General features: G+C 44.3%; 1 protein-coding gene across 1 annotated transcript in view; it reads right to left on the bottom strand.

Moving 5' to 3' along the window:
- The window catches only part of RAPGEF5 (Rap guanine nucleotide exchange factor 5), a 257,733-nt gene that overhangs the window by 139,380 nt on the left and 94,951 nt on the right, over nucleotides 1-23,402 (bottom strand). The window contains exon 7 of the mRNA XM_065399415.1: nucleotides 13,483-13,531. Coding sequence (XP_065255487.1) covers nucleotides 13,483-13,531 — 49 coding nt within the window. The remainder of the gene's footprint in view (nucleotides 1-13,482; nucleotides 13,532-23,402) is intronic.

The following is a 23,402-nucleotide window of genomic DNA, read 5'->3' as shown; positions in this document are numbered from 1 at the left end:
ACTCAGAGTTACCATTTGGTCATTAATTAGTACATATTATCACAGCTTCTCAGCACTCCAGACTATCTGGTTTCCAGACTGTTATTTCACTGTTGGGAGAAAAATGGCTTTAAGTCACCTTTCCTTTCCCTTGATCCTGGAGCCAATTCGCACAAGGCTAGACCCAAAGCATGAGCTGGAACAGCCTTGAGATTGCTCTAATTTAAACTAGCCATACACAGCTAGAGATTACTGGGGCATAGACATACCCTGGCCCAAGACACAGTCTCCACCAGCAGCCACGAAGGGACACAGTCCAGGAGCTGCTACACCACTTGAGGAAACCTCCAATGGCAGGGGAATCCTCTAATGGTAGGATGAACTGGAAGTACGGTTGCTTGTATTATCAAAGCAGTGCAAAAGTAGACAGAACACACTGGAAGATTTAAGCAACTGGGAAAGGGGTGGATGATATGCACAATTCCAGATATCAAGTAGAGTTAGCGGTATTTAATTTTAAAACACACAGATAATAAAGGATGGAAGGGATGGAAGGATGGATAGACAAGCACAGAAAAAAAATATATACACTTTCATTTTTAATCATCAGTTTTATTTAAACAGTGGCAACTCTTTATTGGGCATAATCATCTTTCCATGTACAGAGTGGAAAGAACCGTGGAAATCCGCATGTGTGGAGCAATCCATGGAACCCAGGGCATTCAGCTCTTCCCAGAGGTGTGGCTGTATTGTGCAGCAACCCAGCTTGCTTTCTTTTTTAATAAAAGAAGTTTCTAATTGCAACCAGTTCCCTTCTGGGTTGCAAAGATAACCTTCACAACACAAACCAATGCAATATCGTCATACTGATTCAGCAGCCAGCCAGCTGGAACAATAACACCAGGAGAGGTATGAATTTCCTCCATTTGGCTTAGTAGGGTATTAACTTTGATGGCTAATTATTTAAATGTTTACATGCAACTGCCATCACTGATGCTATACATCTCAGAATATTTGGCATTTTTCTTAAATCCTCAGCTCCTGGAGACAAGCAATGATGGGGATCTCTCATCTTTCATTATAAAAAAGAAACAAAAAATTTCTAGCCCTCATGTTTGCAGAGAAAAGCTTAAAAATGTAACGTAAGTGCACTCTAGAGACTCAAAAATCAGAACCCACATTTATTTTTAGAAATCTCATGATTTCTAAGACAATTTCATGATTTTTTGAGGCCTGACTCATGATTGCAATATTGCTTGTTAATCTTTGGGTATGCTGCAAGGCCCATCTAATTTACCCCAGGCATTTGTGGAGGGGATAACTGAGCTCTAGAGTGGCTTGGTTGCTATGGCAACTGTGAATGAGCTGACTATATTATAATGGCTGCTGATGAATATTAATATTCCAGACGGGGATAATGAGCAGTCCATATTGACATTATTTTGGGAACTAAAGGCCAGATCTTCCAGTCTAGGTGAGCCATGCTTGGTGACAGACTAGGGCGGAGGAAGAGAAAATATGGGGGAAGAAGAGGAGCAAAGGTGAATTTAACCTTTTGCAGCACTCAGATGTTGGGACTGATCTCATCCAGTCCAAGCCCCCTCATGCATCTATCTTCCCAGTCGTACATATAGATATGAAGAAAATAAATAAATAAATAAATAATGGCTGAACACCATGACAACCCAAGAAGCTGTAATACAAGATACTGTCATAATCCCAGAGGAAAAAAACCTCTTGAAAACAGAATTTGGCCACTTCTTCATTCACAGTAAATCTGTGATCTATTCCCAGGAGTTATTGTAAATATGCAGCTTGGAAAACTCATGGTTAACATGGTTCTTTTCAGAAACAATACTGAAATTGCCTTTAAGCCTCTTCACTCTTCCCTGCTATTTATGCATGTACATATGCAAATTACTGTAGTCAATTTCCTTCTGCCAAGTACCAGACATATCTCTGAAACAGTCGGCAGGCCCTTGGGAAAGTGCTGCCCAGACAGCTGTGCAATCAGCTGAGTAAATCAGCTAATTAAAAAAACAAAGAGATACATAAAAATTATTAAAGAAAGAAAGAATCCTGCTTAGAGCATCATTTGATAACTTTGTATCTAGGAATGCTCAGCAGGCACCAGATAGGATAAATGTGTTTGTAAATTGTGGATTGAACTACTGCACTGATAACAATGATCATAGTTCCTCCCAAACAGTGTTCTAAGGTGCTCTTAATATTTATGGTTTGTAATTTAAATCAATTTAAATATAAATTACTCCAGCCTTTTGTTTGTTTTAAAATGACAAAGCCGTGAAATGTAAGGTTGATTTCACATCTCTGGTGTGCAAATGGTCATTAACTTTTGTTTGACCTTAGGTGTAGAACTAATATTAAATTTGCACAGAAGGTACTCATTATGGTGGTCTAGTTTCCACAAAGAAAATAGTTCAAGGATCTTAATGCTGGAAACCATTTCTCAGATCTCAAATAGGAAACAGGATCTCCCTCTCCCCCCAAAACGCAATAATATTTCCTCTTATTCTGCAGAGTTTTATCAAGGAGCAGCAGATAACAGCTATAGTAGGACTCTGAAATCTAAACAGAGCAAAACCAGTGTCAGTAAAAGAGCAGACTGACAATTAAAAAATGTAGACTTGGTCTGTCTGACACCACATTACAGACAGAAAGGTTCATTAGTGTTCAGTTCCTCTTCACTGTAACTGAATGACCTCAACAGGGACAATATCTCAGTTTAAATAATTGTCAAACGCAGGAATGCTGGTATCATAGGACCATTGTTATTGCAACAGTATAATAATATCCAGTACACTAAATGATGTTCTGGAATTCACTCATATTAGAGAAATGGCTTCATTATGATTTTTACATGTATTGTATATCTAAGTTTTGTTTACCAATACTTTCTGACTGTCCAGTCTCAGCTGAATTCTGTGGTGAATTACTTAGCATTTGCTCCACATTTGACTGCCCAAATTCCACATAATATGATTGTGCTCCACAAGGACTTCATTTGAGAAACATACCTCTGGCTAAACAAGCTTGGCATTTTATGCTTATTTTGTAATACAGACTCAGCTATTATTGATCCATTTGGAATTTGTAAGTCCGATTCTTCATTGTCTTGCACCTTGTGTAGTTGTTTACTGCACTGCACAGTGAGTGTAAATTGCTTCCTGTGCCCAAGTGTAAGATTTGCACAAATATAAGATTCTACCTATTTCACTCAAGAAGCAAAGCAGTGAAGAATCAGGTGCAATAACTTTAAATAATCCCACACTGTTATAACTAAATAATTTTTGCAGCAATGGGAGAGTCAGGAAAAATTCCTGTGTGTCCATATACTCTAAACGTACCTGTCTAACCAGTACTATTAGCCTCTCATTCGCCTGAGCATTAAATTTAAACCCAGAGAACTCTGAACTGCACTGAATGCTACTGTATCTTAAAAAATAGTGTCACCTGACAGCTACTGGAGCAGAATGCATTTTAGCAAAACTGTGGAAAGGTGGGGGAGAGATCATTAACTGCTGGACAGAGACATGCCAAACCCACACAAAAAATGCAGAAATTGGGCTTGTTTTTGGCTTAATTGGCTTGTTGGCTAGTTTTTGGCTTGTAGCTTGTTTGGCTTGTTCCTTTTTTTTTTTTTTTTAAATCAGCTCCCAGAAAGCAGGAGCAAGGGGGGGCAAGGAGGGGAGAGAGTCAGGGGTGCACAGCGGGCCCACCACAGTCCCAGACTGCATGGTGGGGGGGAATCTAGTCACAGAGTGTTGGGGTTCTTAGGGATTGGCTTGTTTTGAAATGGGATTAGCTTGATTTTTAGCTTATTGTGAAAGTCGGGGTGCTTATTTACCACGTGAAAGTTGGCAACTGTGGATGGACATTGATATCTGCCAGCAAGCAGAGAGAGAGAGAGAGAGAGAGAGAGAGAGAGAGAGAATGACACACCGAAATGTTAGAACAAGAGATTGAGCAGAATGTAACAACTGGTGTGAGGTGAAAGACTGCTTTCTATTTCACAAAGTGTTCTGCATGCTCAGTCTGAAAACGAAACAAAGAGGATTCTGAGTGTTTGGAAAAGTCTCTGTGGGTTCCCCCACCCTCATATGTTCATTTGAGCGAATGCAATCAAAACATCCACCCAAGAACCTCTTTTTGGACCAACACTGACTATTCTTTAGTTCACAGTCAAAGAATTTAAGGCCAGAATGAACCACCCAAATCATACAGTCTGACCTCCTGGATATCACAGGCCACCAAGAGCAGCCAGCACCCACATACCAAATAACTGAAATTAGACCAAGGTATTACAACCCGCAAGAGACTAAACTATTATGTGCCATAGGAAAAGAACAGGAGGAACTGAGGTGCACCAGTGCCCAAAGACCCTGCAATGGCAGGAAATTGATCAAAATGAACCTGGCAAGCAAGCTATGCCTCACACTGCAGAGGAAGATTAAAAACTCCAAGGTCACAGCCAATCTGACCTGGGGGGAAATTCCTTCCCAGCCCCACATATGGTGATCAGTTAGACTCTGAGCATGTGATCAAGAACAGCCAGTTAAGCACCTGAGAGAAAGAATGCTCAGTTCCACCTCAGAGCATTGGCCAACCCTGTCCAATGCCCCATCTCCAGCCATGGCCATCTCTGATGCTTCAGAGGAAGGAGACAAAAAACATAAAACAAACACACCCCTAACACAAAATACTTCAGGGGGGAAAATTTCTACCCCTGCAAGTGACTGTCTGAAGCCTTGAAACATGAGATGCAGTTCACTTTTGCCTACTCTGTGATGCTATGTATGAAACATGCGTCATCCACATAATTTTGTTGCATTATTAATTTCTTACGCACAAATTCCTTATAAAATGTGCCAAAATAATTATCCCAGGAATTTCAAATTAATTGCAAAATCAAATAAAACAGGACCAAATTCTTCCTTGGTGTAACTCCGCAGATTTCACTGAACTCACTAGAGCTCTCCTATGACTTTTTTAATACCCAGAAAGGGTGTGTGTTTTACATACTGTTAAATATACATAGAGAAAAAAAAAGGGGTGCACCTTTGTTATTTCAGTGTACGATAAATCTATTATGTGGTACCCAGTGGATCTTTGAGCTCACAGCACAGCTAAGGGTTGGAGTAATGCAGACACAGCATATTAAGGATATTAAGACACGGATAGGAAGGAACACTTCATGTAAGCTTAACTGGATGATGCAAAGAGCTGAATTCTTTGGTACTAAAGGGAGCCGTGTCCAAACTTTGTGAACCAGAGGCAGGTCTACTGCAGTGCATGACCTTTCCAGAATCATGCAGGAGCTTGGGTCAATCTAGTGTGTGTTCCCTCAACTATACAAACAACTTTGGTGGTTTGAAAAGGCCATTTCAGACAAGACAATGTGGCTGGCCCTTTACTTCTGGACATGCAATCGTTTCAAGTACAATATTGTTGATTGTGTTTTTAGCTGCATCTTTTACTTATAGCTACAATGCAGCAAAGCATTTGAGAAAGAACTGCAGATTTTGCTATTTTTTCCAGTTATGGTTCAGTAAGAACCATCAGAGTGGAACACCAGACAGTGAAGCGGAGCTTAAGATAACACTACCAGTACCTACCTAAGGTGGGGCACTCCTATGTCATTGTTTTGAAATGGTGCTGAATGTTACTCTGAAGTGAACATTTTTATGAGAATCCTATCTTATCCCACACACACTTCTAAATTTGACCCTTGTATTTAAGAACTGAACATTTGAAGGAATTGAAAGGTAGAGTGAAACAAGGTCCTGGCTAAATGTGAGTGAGAGAGACAGAGAGAGAGAGAGAGAGAGAGAGAGCGCCCACTGAAAAGACTCCTTAAAAAACCCACAAAAGGCAGTAAGGTTTTATGGATATCAAGGTCACAAGTTAAACCTTTTCTCAGCTGTTCAAACTTTTCCAGTTTTCTCCATAGGGCAATATGCACACCATACTCACCATATGTCACTGCTATTTTGTTCCATAAAGTGGAATAAATTTTTTCAATCCTCACAGACTTTCAGCTACATAAAAAAATCCAGAATGAACCAGGTTAATTTCACACTGCAGGTTTTGCGTCTGTCTCTAGCTTTCATCTGTCTCTAGCTTTCAAGGTACCGTGGCTTGCAAGAGTATAAATTCAAAAGGAATTTAAAGTGTTTCAGGGCTAAGCACATACACTGAAGTTTTCCATATTCTGTGCATTGATCTTTGGTCATCTATTTTGGCCAATATCCTGTACCTCATTTTGAAAATAGATAGGTGAAAATCTGCTTGATGATTTTTATGTCCTATACAATGCTGACCTCACAGTCTGTGTTTAACAAGTAAATACAAAAATTACATATTACAGATTATTTACATAACACCATTATGTTCTTATGACAAATGAAAATTCTCTTATAAACTCTTTAGGAAAGAGACTGTCTCCTTCAATTTTTGGAAAACAGAACATTATGGGAGCTACCAACAACAAAAATAATCTAAATAAATTAATAATTCAAAACACCAACATTCCTGTAACTTAAGGCTGAGAAAGGTCCTGCTCTAGTTACCTGATTCCCTAAGAAGACTCCAGTCTCTCCAAGAAAAACAAGACTTAATTCATCTAACAATTTCTAAGGTTAATAGGAATAACAGCATGCTTTATATACCACAAAGAAGAGCACAAACCCATTTTTTCCCTTGGAAGGCACCTTTAAAATGAGTTTTATTCTAATCAAATAAAACTGTAACAATGGTGTCTGGGCACTGCAATATTGCTGAGATATTCAGCTGCTTCAGGAGTGGTGAAACTTATTCTTCCTTTTTTGATTTCAAAGATACTGGCTTAAAACACTGTGTGCGCAGAATTCCAAAATATCTATCTATCTTCTTGTACCATGTCAGTCACAAGGATATCTGAGCAACATACATATATTGAAATGAATGTCTCAATAACTTTCTCTCTCATTTTCTTTCCACTGCTTTGAAAGGAGTGGGGTTTTTTGTTTGGGTTTTCCATTTCTGCTTCTGGCATTTGTGAATTGTCCCCTAGTTTTGTCCCTTTCACCCAGTAATTTCTTGGAAGACCATAATCCTTTTCTCAACTCCCTAATAGAATTATTTATTTACTGGTAACAAAGATTCCCCATCAAGTATGGTCCTGTATTGACAAGAACATAGTGTCCCTTTCCACTAAAATTAGGCTCAAGTCTCTCTCAACTTTCAAAGCACTTTCTTATTAGAAACAGCCTAACCAAAAATCTCTAATCTGCTAGAAGCATTCTGGGTATAAAATATGAAATAGTCAGAATTACTTCTTTTCATATGTTGATGAAACCTCTTCTACCATTGAGCATGTACCACAGCCAAGGCTTATTTAATTTTTAAAACAAAAACAAAAAACAGGAAAAAGAACATAAGAACATAAGAAAGGCCGTACTGGGTCAGACCAAAGGTCCATCTAGCCCAGTATCTGTCTACCGACAGTGGCCAATGCCAGGTGCCCCAGAGGGAGTGAACCTAACAGGCAAGGATCAAGTGATCTCTCTCCTGCCATCCATCTCCATCCTCTGACGATCAGAGGCTAGGGACACCATTCTTACCCATCCTGGCTAATAGCCATTTATGGACTTAGCCACCATGAATTTATCCAGTCCCCTTTTAAACATTGTTATAGTCCTAGCCTTCACAACCTCCTCAGGTAAGGAGTTCCACAAGTTGACTGTGCGCTGCGTGAAGAAGAACTTCCTTTTATTTGTTTTAAACCTGCTGCCTATTAATTTCATTTGGTGACCCCTAGTTCTTGTATTATGGGAATAAGTAAATAACTTTTCCTTATCCACTTTCTCAACATCACTCATGATTTTATATACCTCTATCATGTCCCCCCTTAGTCTTCTCTTTTCCAAACTGAAGAGTCCTAGCCTCTTTAATCTTTCCTCATATGGGACCCTCTCTAAACCCTTAATCATTTTAGTTGCTCTTTTCTGAACCTTTTCTAGTGCTAGAATATCTTTTTTGAGGTGAGGAGACCACATCTGTACACAGTATTCGAGATGTGGGCGTACCATGGATTTATATAAGGGCAATAATATATTCTCAGTCTTATTCTCTATCTCATTAGGAACTGGGGAAACTTCTGGGATGGGAGGAGCCTATACAGGAGAGATGGGCTCCACCTAAACCAAAGTGGAACCAGACTGCTGACACTAAACATTAAAAAGGTTGTAGAGCAGTTTTTAAACTAGGAGATGGGGGAAAGCCGACTGCTGCAGAGGAGCGTGTGGATCGGACACAGACTTCTCTTAGGGGAGAGTCTGATGATCGAGAATCTCCAGGTTATAGTCAGGAACAGAGGACTGAAAAGTATAATGTAAGGGCCGGATCAGATGATAAACAGTCACATAAAAAAGAATCTGGCACATCAGAAAAAGGCAGGCTAATAAACAGGGACAAGTTTTTAAAGTGCTTGTACACAAATGCCAGAAGTCTAAATAATAAGATGGGTGAACTAGAGTGCCTTGTGATAAAGGAGGATATAGATATAATAGGCATCACAGAAACCTGGTGGACTGAGAGCAATCAATGGGACACAATCATTCCGGGGTACAAAATATATCGGAAGGACAGAACAGGCCGTGCAGGGGGAGGAGTGGCACTATATGTTAAAGAAAGTGTAGATTCAAATGAAGTAAAAATCTTAAGCGAATCCACAGGTTCCATAGAGTCTCTATGGATAGAAATTTCATGCTCTAGTAAAAATATAACATTAGGGATCTATTATCGACCACCTGACCAGGACAGTAATAGTGATGATGAAATGCTAAGGGAAATTAGAGAGGCTATCAAAATTAAGAACCCAATAATAGTGGGGGATTTCAATTATCCCCATATTGACTGGGAACATTTCACTTCAGGACGAAATGCAGAGATAAAATTTCTCGATACTTTAAATGACTGCTTCATGGAGCAGCTGGTACGGGAACTCACAAGGAGAGAGGCGACTCTAGATTTAATCCTGAGTGGAGCGCAGGAGCTGGTCCAAGAGGTAACTATAGCGGGACCACTTGGAAATAGTGACCATAATACAATAGCATTCAACATCCCTGTGGTGGGAAGAACACCTCAACTGCCCAACACTGTGGCCTTTAATTTCAAATGGGGGAACTATACAAAAATGAGGGGGTTAGTTAGACAAAAGTTAAAAGGTACAGTGACTAAAGTGAAATCCCTGCAAGTTGCGTGGGCCCTTTTTAAAGACACCATAATAGAGGCTCAACTTCAATGTATACCCCAAATTAAGAAAAACAGTAAAAGAACTAAAAAAGAGCCACCGTGGCTTAACAACCATGTAAAAGAAGCAGTGAGAGATAAAAAGACTTCCTTTAAAAAGTGGAAGTCAAATCCTAGTGAGGCAAATAGAAAGGAGCACAAACACTGCCAACTTAAGTGCAAGAGTGTAATAAGAAAAGCCAAAGAGGAGTTTGAAGAACGGCTAGCCAAAAACTCCAAAGGTAATAACAAAATGTTTTTTAAGTACATCAGAAGCAGGAAGCCTGCTAAACAACCAGTGGGGCCCCTTGACGATGAAAATACAAAAGGAGCGCTTAAAGATGATAAAGTCATTGCGGAGAAACTAAATGGATTCTTTGCTTCAGTCTTCACGGCTGAGGATGTTAGGGAGATTCCCAAACCTGAGCTGGCTTTTGTAGGTGACAAATCTGAGGAACTGTCACAGATTGAAGTATCACTAGAGGAGGTTTTGGAATTAATTGATAAACTCAACATTAACAAGTCACCGGGACCAGATGGCATTCACCCAAGAGTTCTGAAAGAACTCAAATGTGAAGTTGCGGAACTATTAACTAAGGTTTGTAACCTGTCCTTTAAATCGGCTTCGGTACCCAATGACTGGAAGTTAGCTAATGTAACGCCAATATTTAAAAAGGGCTCTAGGGGTGATCCCGGCAATTACAGACCGGTAAGTCTAACGTCGGTACCGGGCAAATTAGTTGAAACAATAGTAAAGAACAAAATTGTCAGACACATAGAAAAACAAACTCTTGAGCAATAGTCAACATGGTTTCTGTAAAGGGAAATCCTGTCTTACTAATCTATTAGAGTTCTTTGAAGGGGTCAACAAACATGTGGACAAGGGGGATCCGGTGGACATAGTGTACTTAGATTTCCAGAAAGCCTTTGACAAGGTCCCTCACCAAAGGCTCTTACGTAAATTAAGCTGTCATGGGATAAAAGGGAAGGTCCTTTCATGGATTGAGAACTGGTTAAAGGACAGGGAACAAAGGGTAGGAATTAATGGTAAATTCTCAGAATGGAGAGGGGTAACTAGTGGTGTTCCCCAAGGGTCAGTCCTAGGACCAATCCTATTCAATTTATTCATAAATGATCTGGAGAAAGGGGTAAACAGTGAGGCGGCAAAGTTTGCAGATGATACTAAACTACTCAAGATAGTTAAGACCAAAGCAGATTGTGAAGAACTTCAAAAAGATCTCACAAAACTAAGTGATTGGGCAGCAAAATGGCAAATGAAATTTAATGTGGATAAATGTAAAGTAATGCACATTGGAAAAAATAACCCCAACTATACATACAACATGATGGGGGCTAATTTAGCTACAACGAGTCAGGAAAAAGATCTTGGCGTCATCGTGGATAGTTCTCTAAAGATGTCCACGCAGTGTGCAGAGGCGGTCAAAAAAGCAAACAGGATGTTAGGAATCATTAAAAAGGGGATCACATGCTCAGAACTCCCGTGACCAATGGGAGTTGCGGGGGCAGTGTCTGCAGGTGCAAGGGCAGCGCACAGAGCCTCCCTGGCCACCCATGTGCCATGGGGCTGCAGAGATCTGGGGGCCGCTTTCTGGGAGTGGCAATAAGCGCCGCCAGGACCCCACACCCGGAACCCCTTGCCCCAGCCCGGAGCCTCCTCCTTCACTCCAAGCCCTCATCCCTGGCCCCACTAGGGTTACCATCCGTCCGTATTTCCCCGGACATGTCCGGCTTTTGCATCTCTAAATAGCCGTCCGGGAGGAACTGGTAACAAGGTTAAAAGGTCCGGGATTTTCCCCCTCCCCTCTCTCCCTCCCTTCCATGCAGAGTGTGGTTGCTGATTGGGTGGCTGGGCCTGATTGAGCTGCTCCCATTGGCCTCCAGCAGCCAGAGCCCTCCCCTGCTCCCCCCTGCTGCCTGCAGCGTGTTTTGCCTACACGTGGACATGGGCATGGTAAGGGGAGTCCCGGGGGGCGGGCAGGGGGAGGGTTGGATGGATCCCCGGCCTCCACCTGCCACCCCCCCCCCGTGGGTCTCCCCCCTCGCTGCCTGCCTCTCCCTTGCCTGCTTGTACTGCCAGAGCCAGCAGCAACTGCTGTCTGCTGCCCCCAGGTCCTAGTGCCCCCCATCCACTAATAGCAAGGCAGGCTGCCCTTACCCTGCCCTTCCACCCTAGCCCCGAGCCTCTCCAATGCCCCAAACCCCTCATCCCCAGCCCTCATCCCCCCGCACCCTAATCCTCTGCCCCAGCCCTGAGCCTCCTCCTGCATCATGAACCCCTCATCCCCAGCCCGAGCCCTCATCCCTCCACACCCTAATCCTCTGCCGCAGCCCTGAGCCCTCATCCCCCCACACCCTAATCCTCTGCCCCAGCCCTGAGCCTCCTCCTGCATCATGAACCCCTCATCCTCAGACCCACAGCCCTCACCCCTGCACCCCCTCCTATCCCCAAACTCCCCCCCAAACCCCCTCCCCACACACCCCCTCCTGCCCTCAAACTCCCTCCCAAAGCCTGCACCCCTCACCCCCTCCTGCACACCCACCCCCTGCCCCAGCCCGGAGCCTGCACCCAGCACCCAAACTCTATCCCAGAGCCTGCACCCTGCACCCCTCCTGCACCCTAATCCCCAGCCCAGGACCTGCACCCCAGACCTCCTCCCCCCACCCAACCCCCCTCCCAGAGCCTTAGGCAGGTGTGTGTGTGGGGGGGGTTCTGGGCACCACCAAAATTTCTACAACCCTGCCACCCATGTGAGTGGATAAGGGTCGGGGCAGTCAGGGGACAGGTAGGGTCCTAGGGGGGCAGTTAGGGTGAGGGTTCTCAGCAAGGGGCAGTTAGGGGACAAGAAGCGGGGAGGGGTTGGGGGTTCTGAGGGGGGAAGTCAGGGGGTGGGAAGTGGGAGGGAGTGGATGGGGGCGGAACGGGGACGGGGCTAGGGTGGGGCTCCCCCCCAGTGTCCTCTTTTTTGATTGTGGAAATATGGTAACCCTAGGCCCCACCCCAGAGCCCACACCACCAGCCAGAGTCCTCACCCCTGCCCCCCAGCATCCCAGACCCCCTGCCCCAGGCGGGTGCCCTCTCCTGAACCCCTCATTTCTGGCTTCACCCAGAGCTCTCACCCCCAGCCCAGAGCCCTTACCCCCCACACACACCCCAAACCCCTGCCCCAGCCTGGAACCCTCTCCCAAACCCCTCATTTCTAGCCCCACCCAGAGACAGCACCGCCAGCCCAGAGCCCTTCCCCCCTCCCTGCACCCCAACCCTCTGCCCCAGCCTGGAGCCCTCTCCCGCACCCCAAACCCCTGTCCCAGGCAGGTGAAAATGAGGATGAGGCCTCTGAAGCGGGGGAGGAGGGGGAAGGGGCAGAGCCTCGGGGAATGGGAATTCGGTTTTGTGCCATTAGGAAGTTGGCAACCCTATTTAGGGGTACGAATTTTTTTAAATGGTAAAATCCTTAGAGTGTGGTGTGGATGCTGCTATATCAATATAAAGGTGGCTAATACTGGTATAGGTATCCCCCTCTTCTATGCAAATAGCTATTGCAGTATAAAGTGCCCTTATACAGATATAACTGCCTCTACACTAGGAGGGTTGTACTACACCAGTGTAGTGTAGAGAAGTCCTAAGACAACATGCTCTTGATGGCACTTTTGCTGTCACTTTAGATCACGTAAAAGGAGATGGATAGAAAGCAGCAAAATATACCCCAGCAAACAAGGATATAGCAAATCATTTAAAAACATTTTTTTAAAAAGGGCCAAAACGAAGTTGGCATTAATAGGGAAAATACACAAAGAAATTTGCAATCCACAATCTTAACAGAACTATCACAAAATTCAAAATCAAGAACTGTACATTTGTAATAAACATTATTACATATAAATATAAACAAACAGAAAAAACTTACTTAACTAAAGCAGCCCCAAACAGTTCACATTCTCAGCAACTATTCTGCCTTTACACTTTATCAGGTGGGATACTAGATGGCGGGAACATCACAGTAATTATATTGTGTTGATACAAGAGACTCTTCCACCACACAGTCCTTTAATGTGGAATGAGATTTTGTATTTCTTGCTTTCTAATACAACCTACATTTTAATAAGTCAACAATGAAGAATCAAATACTTTAATAAATGACAGAGGAGAACGACGTTATGAAGCCCCATTAAGGACCAACTATCTGTACTTACCTGACTTTCTTGCTTTCAAAACAATGACAGCAGCCAGTTCTTTCTGTACCTAACACATGAGAAAGAGAGATGATGGTTATAAATATATAAAACAGAAAAAAAAATGTGGTATTGGCAAGATACAGCATATCATTAATCTTCAGATATTCATTGCATATAGAATAATACAGATGTTTCACTAGTTTGTTTCTTCTCTTGGTTTTAAAACCTGACCCATGTTTTCCAGCAAACCTATTTTTCTTTCAACTGGGAATGCTGTGACTTTTTTGTCATTTTAGTTTCATGCAAACTTTGGCTTAATCTCTAGGGAATATGCATTCTGTTGACTGTGGCATAAGAGTTATTTTCTCTGCAAAATTCTTCTCATGCATGTACCTAAAGCTTCCTCACCTCTTAGGCTAGGTCTACACTACCCGCCTGAATCGGTGGGTAGAAATCGATCTCTTGGGGATCGACTTATCGCGTCTCGTCAGGACGCGACAATCGATCCCCGAATCGACGCGCTTACTCCACCAGCGGAGGTGGGAGTAAGTGCCGTCGACTGGGAGCCGCGGCAGTCGATTTTGCCGCCGTCCTCACAACAGGGTAAGTCGGATCTGATACGTCGAATTCAGCTACGCTATTCGTGTAGCTGAATTTGCGTATCTTAAATCGACCCCCCCCGTAGTGTAGATGTAGCCTTAGTCAAATGTTTGTTTTCCCTCTGTGATTGCATTGCAACTCTGTGTTTGCTTTGTGACTCCAGGGGCTAAGGTGAGTTCTCTGTGCTGGAGTTGGGCTGGGGTTTTGCAAGCATGTGCTATGTATTTATTTCCTCAGTAACATCTCTTCATATCACCAACACAATCAGCTCTTCACCTCAAAAAGATTGTTTTAAGACAAAAGCTCTAATGGTAATTAATATTATAGGGAGGTGTTTTCTTTCTTTCTGCCCTCATACAGGTGAAATACACCAGTGCAAGGCACACCACACCATCTAAATCATAATCATCTCCTCCAGTATTTACACATTTTTACCTCATTCCATTTAGTCTGTCAGCTGTTATTTCTTACTGGAGAACAGGGATTTATTGCAGGAGAAAAAGGATGGTCTTGCAGTGAAGACACTGGTCTACAAATCAGGAGATCAGAGCTTCATTCCTGACTCCATCACACCCTTCCTGGATAACCCAGGGCAAATCCTAATTTATCTTTGCTTCAGTTTCTCCATCTATAAAATGAGGCCAGAAATATTGATCTACTTCACAGGATGTTGTGAGGCTTAAGGTAATTCACTGGCAATGTTTGTAAAGCAAACATGCTTTGAAATCCACTGATGGAAGGCACTAGTGAAGTTTAATTTGTTATTGAGTTAATTATTTATACAGCTTCCTGCAGGAAATTACTACTTCTGGAGGAAGAAAAATATGCAATATTTCCCACTCCATCTACAAACCCACCAGTTTCTCCTCATCCTCCCAAATTAAACAGAGGAAAATCTACCTATATCTTTTTTATTGATCCCAAAAGGCAGATTTATTACTTCTAAGATGACTCTCTTTTAGAAAGCATTGAAGATAAAAGGTTAATTCAAAAGAATATATAACAATCCAATATAAACATCATAATGTTCTTGTAACCTGCACAGTTTTGTCAACTCTGAACATTCTACGTCCTCCTCCTTTTTTAAACTCTTCCATACAGAGAAGGGGGGAAGGAAAGCCCAAAAGCTAAACACCAACTAAATTTTCCAGTTTTGTTGGAGGGGGGAGGGGGGAGAAACCTTTAGAAAAACGCATTTATTTGCAAAAAAAGTTTCCAATCTGAAAAAAAAGTTTGAAAAATTTCAACCAACTCTATTACCACTATTCTCAGTAAAGTTCCTTTTGCCCTCCCTCAGACCAGAAGATAAACAGTGAATTATTATTTCATACGTAATAAAAAGTTTGAGCATGCCCACTTTAGTGAAACAGAAATTAATATCGAGCTTAAGAACTAAAGGTCCTGAGCAATCTGACTCATGCTCTGTCAAAATATTTAAACTATGTGCGTAACTATAAGTACGTGAACAGTCCCATTGACGTTTTAGAGTGCTCCACAGCTTGGTGCAGTGATTGTCACAGTAAGGGAAAAGAATAAAAAAAGACCTTTTATAAACTGTAGACAAATGAAGACCACCAGGAGCGGCGCCAGGGTTTTTGCCGCCCTAGGCAGCAGCACTCCTCCACAGTAATCGGCGGCCGCTCCTCCTCTGAAGCTGCATTCTCGGCGGCAGGGGTCCTTCCGCTCCGGGTCTTCGGGGCACTTCGGCGGCGGGTCCCAGAGCGAGTGAAGGACCCGCCACCAAATTTCCGCAGCGAAAGAAGCCCCTCGCCGCTGAAATTCCGCAGAAGGCGGCGAAATGCCGCCCCCCACATCCTGCCGCCCTAGGCGACCGCCTAGGACGCCTAGTGGAAGCGCCGGCCCTGAAGACCACTCAATTGCACCTTCAGAGGTTCTGAAAATGATCCCTTCCTCTCATCCTGCTCATCCACATGTAACCCCCAAGGAGATTACCTGGATTCCTGGGGCTTTATCTGCTGGCAACTCAGGGGGAGCCAAGGCAAACTCAGAGTTTGCCCGGCAACCAATAGGGAGTGAGATGCCCCTCCCAGGGAGTTCAGGAAAGGGGAGAAGCCATTTTTTGAGTCAGTCTGGAGCCAGCCAGGAGAAGGGCAGGACTGGCTGTCTGAGGAGCTGGTGAGTCCCAGGCCTGCATGCAGGATTCCCCCTGAAAACTGGCCTCTAGGGACCTGAAAGCAAGATCCCTCAGCTGGGCTTTTCCTTCTCTACTGAGGATTCCCAGTTTGTAGAGTTTTGCTGGGAAACTTCCCCAGCCAGGCTGAGTTAGCCCTCCAGCTCCCTAGGTGAGACCAGTCACCACATGGTCAGCTCTGCTCTGTCTGCTAGTTCAGGGCTGCTGCCTGCTGTGTGTGTGTCTGGACGCTGGGCTAGGAGACGAGTTTGGATTTTAGTACAGTTGTGTAACCTGCACCTTGAGCCCTGCGCCCCTTTGTGGTGAGGGGAAATCCTGGGACCAAAGCAGCCTGATTCCTGCCTGAAGAGGATCCCTGCCAGCCCCTCTGCAGTAACTGAGGAGTCCAGAGTCATCTCTGAACCTGAGGATCATTCAAGGAGTTTGTGAGTGCACCATCTTTTAGTTAGTCAGTCAGGGAATTTGTTTTGGGGGCTCCCTACTCCCTGAACTGTGTCCTCAAGCCAGGGAGTAAGGATTTGGGGATTTTATAACCTGCTGCATATTAAACCTGTGGAGGGATTTACCACCTTCTCCCACTTGTGAGTCCTTTGGGCTGTAGTGAACCCAGTCAGCCACACTGCTAAACCACTGCAGAGAAGAATTTTGTGGTCATAGGTCATCAACAAAGTACACGTACCAACGTGACACTAATCTTACATTTGCTACCTCAAGTCATGTGACTGGGGAAAGTCACAGGTATTAGCAGCGTGGGCACCGGTGACCCTAAAAATAGTGTTTTACCCTGTTATGTATATTTGTTTCCTGTTCAATATAATTATTGCGTTGAATATATTGTGTGTGTTTGTGTTATTTCATGGAAGTCTCCAACTATCCGGCAAGAAAGTAGGGATTACCCTGGGTTAGAGTTTTCCTCCCAAGCTGCCCTGGTGACCCTGCCAGGAATGAGCGAGGGGGGTGGAGGCACCGCCAAATAAAGTCATAGGAAAAAATGAAGATACACCCTGCTGAGTGGGTGGCAGGATCCAGAAGAACCCAGGCCTGTCCATTAAAACCTGTAAGCAGATTGACATTAAAGAAGGTAACTGGGTGAAGGGGGGCGGGGGGGCGCTACACACAAAATAATAACCCGCCCTTACTGCCATAGAAAAATACATATGTCTTGCATAAGATATTCTTGGCCTAATAGGGCAAAGCCAAGCCAAATTCCAACCAGAATCCTTCACGCGTTAGGTTAATGTCTACAAATGAATTCCTCTACTCAAAGAAGAGCTGGAACAGAATCAGGAAACACTCTGGCCTGTGCTCCAGCACACACGGTTTCAGTTACTTCTCTAGCAGCCTCTGCCTCCACCCTATGGAGAACTTTACATACAGCTCATGAATCTCTTTTAATGGTCCTTTCTTGATCAGTATGTCCAATGGTTTCTGTGAATGTTACCTATTGGACTTTAGTCAGTTTACAGGAAGGTCTTATGCACTTTGGGTGTGTCAATGCTGCAGCTGGGAGTGAGCTTCCCAGTCCAGGTAGACAGACTCATGCTAGAGGGACTTGAGCTAGTGCACTAAAAATAGCAGCATGGATGTTGTGGCTTGGGCCGCACCTTTACAACTGAACATCTCTCATTGGCCTTTTTCTAACCAAAAGCCCACAAAGGAGTCAAGCAAAACAAGAAATACATGAATATTCTCTGTAATGTACAGAGCACAACCCTGGGAACAAAACTGTAAATATACAATCCTCTTGAGCAGCAACAGGACAGAAGAAGAATATTTTGTATGAGTTAATACTTGTAGCTGGGTCTAAGAGTTATTAAAACTGTTCCTAGGCCAGTAAATGCTTCTGGGCAGAGAGGTAATTTTGTTAGTCGTAGGTTAATAGGGTACAAGCTGCCTTGTCATGCATAGAACAGCACCAGTTTCTAGTCAAAAACGGAACTGAATTATCAGTGACTGGCAGAATCCATACATTCAAAAGACAGAAAATGGTGTTGCAGTGTCCGTCATTTACAGGGCAAAAATTATAGAGTTGGTGGTCAGTGAAAGACACAATTTCTTCACCTATCTAGCACCTACCTGATGTCTTATACAGCTTAGAGAAATAGAGATGCAAGAAATATCCTTAACGCTATTGGAAATGCAAATAAAGACTTTCAGCTATGCCACAGACCGAATAAAACCCAATAGTTACCACCAGGTAAATAGTTCAGACACAGCATGGGCCTATAAACTAAAGCTCACTAATGGCAAAATTCTAATTATATAAATTTTTATATCATAGAATGCTTTTCTTAACTGCAGTTAAGTGCAGTTTAGCTTCCTTTCTTGGCTTGTTCCCTCCTTGCTCCCTATTGGCTTTCATTGCCAGGTATTGTTACTTTTGGAAGTTTTTGCTTTCTCAGAATTACAGTACAATTTGCCTTCTCTTGATGACTCAGCCAGTCTGGAACTGATTAGTCAGGGAAATGCCCATTTGTTTTAAACAATGGTTAAGGGGACTATAGGAGATAGTAGAGATAGCTACGGTTAAGAATGCCAAGTTTGGTGGGACTGCAGGAAACAACTGCAAATGATTTTGTTTCCAGCAGAACTGTTTGCTCTTACTTTAAAAAAAAAAAAAAAAAAAAAAAAACCTGAGACCTTTGTAAAAGGCATGAAACTAACTTAAGGCTTACCTACTGTTAAGGCTGTATCCCTACTTTGAACTTTAGGGTACAAATGTAGGGGCCTGCATGAAAACTGCTAAGCTTATTTACCAGCTTAGCTCTGGTCCCGCTGCCACCATTCTCGATGGATTCCCTCCCTGGGAAGCCTTGAGAAACCTTTCACCAATTCCCTGGTGAATACAGATCCAAACCCCCTTTGGATCTTAAAACAAGGAGAAATTAATCAGGTTCTTAAAAAGAAGGCTTTTAATTAAAGCAAAAGGTAAAAATCATCTCTGCAAAATCAGTATGGAAAATAACTTTACAGGGTAATTAAACTTAAAGAGCTTAGAGGACCCCCCTCTTCTGTCTTAGGTTCAAAGTACAGCAAACAAAAATAAACACTCTGGTAAAAGGTACATTTACAAGTTGAGAAAAACAAAGTAAATCTAAGACGCCTTGCCTGGCTTTTACTTACAATTTTGAAATAAGAGAGACTTGTTTAGAAAGATGGGGAGAACCTGGATTGATGTCTGGTCCCTCTCAGTCCCAAGAGCGAACAACAACTTAAACAAAGGACACACACAAAAGCCTTTCCCCCCCCAAGATTTGAAAGTATCTTGTCCCCTTATTGGTCCTCTGGGTCAGGTGTCAGCCAGGTTACCCGAGCTTCTTAACCCTTTACAGGTAAAAGGATTTTAGAGTCTCTGACCAGGAGGGACTTTAGTACTGTACACAGGAGAGCTGTCACCCTTCCCTTTATAGTTATGACACGCCCCCCAAATCACAGATAGTGTTGGACGTTCGGTTCCACACTGGCTGTGATTTCTTCCTGGAGTTCTAGGAGAAAACAGAGTTAACAAGACACATGTACCTTTAGACATACTACTGATTATATAAAAACTAACAATATGTTTCATTACAAGAACAATTGTTAACCAGTTAACTCTGGGAAACTTTCCCGGGAGAGTGCATCAGCCACTTTGTTAGAAGCTTCCGAAATGTGTTGTATTTCAAAATCAAAATCTTGGAGAGCTAAACTCCACCGAAGAAGTTTTTTGTTATTCCCCTTGGCGGTATGAAGCCACTGTAGCGCAGCATGGTCTGTTTGTAGTTGGAAGCGCCGTCCCCAAACATATGGGCGTAGCTTTTCCAGCGCGTACACAATGGCGTAGCATTCCTTTTCGCTGATTGACCAGTGGCTTTCCCTCTCAGACAGTTTCTTGCTGAGAAACACGACAGGATGGAATTCTTGATCTGGTCCTTCCTGCATTAAAACTGCTCCCACGCCTCGCTCGGAAGCATCTGTGGTTACTAGGAACGGTTTGTCAAAGTCTGGGGCCCTTAGCACAGGGTCAGACATGAGTGTTGCCTTAAGCTGGTTAAAGGCCTTTTGACACTTATCAGTCCACTGAACTGTATTTGGCTGTTTCTTTCTGGTTAGGTCTGTCAGCGGGGCGGCGATTTGGCTGTAGTGTGGTACAAATCGCCTATAATATCCGGCCAAGCCTAAGAAGGATTGGACCTGTTTCTTTGACTTTGGAACCGGCCACTTTTGGATAGCATCCACTTTGGCCTGTAGGGGATTTATAGTTCCTTGACCCACCTGGTGCCCCAGGTACGTCACTCTGTTTTGGCCTATTTGACACTTTTTAGCCTTAACAGTTAGTCCTGCCTGCCGGATGCGCTCGAAGACTTTTTTCAGGTGCTTCAGGTGTTCTGTCCATGAATCAGAAAAAATGGCCACATCATCGAGGTAGGCAACTGCAGATTTTCCCAATCCTGCTAGGAGACCATCTACAAGTCTTTGGAAGGTGGCGGGTGCATTTCGCAACCCGAAAGGGAGTACATTGAATTCATACACCCCTGCCTGGGTGACGAAGGCTGACCTTTCCTTAGCGGGTTCATCTAGTGGTACTTGCCAGTACCCTTTGGTTAAGTCTAAAGTAGAGATGAATTGGGCATGTCCCAATTTTTCCAATAGCTCATCTGTGCGTGGCATTGGATAGTTGTCAGGACGAGTTACAGCATTTAGCTTACGGTAGTCCACGCAAAAGCGTATTTCCCCATCTGGTTTGGGAACTAGAACCACTGGAGATGCCCATGCACTGGTAGAGGGGCGGATTATACCCATCTGTAGCATGTCCTGGATCTCCCTTTGTATAGCCGCTTGGGCATGAGGTGACTCCCGGTAGGGTGGGGTTCTAATTGGGTGAGCATTACCTGTGTCAATGGAGTGGTATGCCCGTTCGGTCCGCCCTGGAGTGGCTGAGAAAATCGGTGCAAAGCTTGTGCACAGCTCCTTTATCTGCTGTCGCTGCAGACGTCCCAGGGTCGTGGAGAGGTTCACCTCTTCCACGCCACCATTCCTTTTTCCTTCATAGTAGACACCTGCAGGCCACTCCGCATCATCAGTTTCCTGGGCTGTAAACTGGCAAACGTTTAATTCTCTAGAATAAAAGGGCTTAAGAGAATTAACATGGTATACCTTAGGCTTTATGTTGGAGGTGGGGGAGGCTATGAGATAGTTAACAGCTCCTAGGCGCTCCTGGACCGTGAATGGTCCTTCCCACGACGCTTCCATTTTATGGGCCTGGAGCGCCTTTAAGACCATGACTTGGTCTCCTACTTTGAAGGACCGTTCTCTGGAATGTTTATCATACCAGGCCTTTTGCTCTTCCTGAGCATCCTTTAGGTTTTCTTTAGCAAGGGCTAAAGAGTGTCGGAGGGTGTTTTGTAGGTTGCTTACAAAGTCTAGAATGTTAGTTCCTGGAGAAGGCGTAAACCCCTCCCATTGCTGCTTCACCAACTGTAATGGCCCCTTAACCTCGCGGCCATACACAAGTTCAAATGGTGAAAACCCTAAACTGGGATGTGGTACAGCCCTGTAGGCAAAAAGCAACTGCTGCAACACTAGGTCCCAATCCTTGGAGTGTTCATTTACGAATTTACGTATCATGGCCCCCAAAGTTCCATTAAACCTCTCCACCAGACCATTGGTTTGATGGTGATGAGGGGTGGCAACCAAGTGATTCACCCCATGAGCTTTCCACAGGTTTTTCATGTTCCCTGCCAGGAAATTAGTTCCCGAATCTGTAAGTATGTCGGAGGGCCACCCTACCCTGGCAAAAATGTCTGCTAATGCCTGGCACACACTTTTAGTCTTGGTGTTGCTTAAGGGTACAGCTTCCGGCCATCGGGTAGCAAAATCCATGAAAGTCAGTACGTACTGCTTTCCTCTGGGTGTCTTCTTTGGGAAAGGACCCAGAATATCCACAGCTACTTGCTGAAATGGGACCTCAATTATGGGTAGTGGCTGGAGAGGGGCTTTAACCTGGTCTTGGGGCTTTCCCACTCGTTGGCACACCTTACAAGACCGGACATAATTAGCAACGTCCTTGCCCATTCCCTCCCAGTGGAAGGACTTCCCCAACCGGTCTTTGGTTCTGTTCACCCCAGAATGGCCACTGGGATGATCATGGGCTAAGCTCAAGAGCTTTACCCGATACTTAGTGGGAACTACCAACTGTCTTTGAGGATGCCAGTCTTCCTGGTGCCCACCAGAAAGAGTCTCCTTGTATAAAAGTCCTTTTTCTACAACAAACCGGGATCGGTTAGAAGAGCTGAGAGGCGGTGGGGTGCTCCGTGCCGCCGCCCAAGCTTTCTGAAGGCTGTCATCTGCTTCCTGCTCGGCCTGGAACTGTTCCCTTGATGCTGGAGACATCAGTTCCTCCTTGGACTGTGGACTGGGGCTTGGTCCCTCTGGAAGCGATGCAGGTGCTGGGGCTTTTTCCATTGACTGTGAACCGCTGTCCACTGGTGCACTATGTGGTATTTCAGGCTCTGGCTGAGCCTCTTGGGTAGGGTTATCTGCTGCTTCCGCCAGTTTAGGCTCGCTGGTGCCCTCTGGCATTGGAGTTGTAGACGGGGTTGCAAGCGCTGGACTCAGTGCTGACAATGGTTCTGGTGTTGGTTGCGTTGCCAGTTCCGGTTCTGGGACTGGCTTTGGCTGGGTCTCTGGGATTGGATCCACTACGGCTGTTGCAGTCGTTGGCAGGGGATCCGGTTCCACCACCTGTTTTTGGGTCTCCGGTAACACAGACGGGGCCCTGGTGAACGGCTCAGGAACAGGGATGGGGGTGAAAGCTTGCTTAGCCTGGCTGCGGGTGACTATTCCCACCCTCTTGGCTAGCTTCACATGGTTGGCCAAGTCTTCCCCCAGTAGCATGGGAATGGGATAATTGTCATAGACTGCAAAAGTCCACATTCCTGACCAGCCCTTGTACTGGACATGCAACTTGGCTGTAGGCAAGGTTACAGACTGTGACACGAAGGGTTGAATTGTCACTGTAGCCTCCGGGTTGATGAGTTTGGGGTCCACTAGGGATTGGTGAATAGTTGACACTTGTGCCCCAGTGTCCCTCCAAGCGATAACCTTCTTTCCGCCCACTCTCAAGGTTTCCCTTCGCTCCGAGGGTATGAGAGAGGCATCTGGGTCTGGGGTTCTTTGGTGTGATTGGGGTGTAATGAACTGTAATCGG

The sequence above is a fragment of the Emys orbicularis genome, chromosome 2, assembly GCF_028017835.1.
Source record: "Emys orbicularis isolate rEmyOrb1 chromosome 2, rEmyOrb1.hap1, whole genome shotgun sequence".
NCBI classification, from domain to species: Eukaryota; Metazoa; Chordata; order Testudines; family Emydidae; genus Emys; species Emys orbicularis.
The sequence above is the reverse complement of the archived record's forward strand: the minus strand, read 5'-3'. Positions and strand labels throughout refer to the sequence as shown.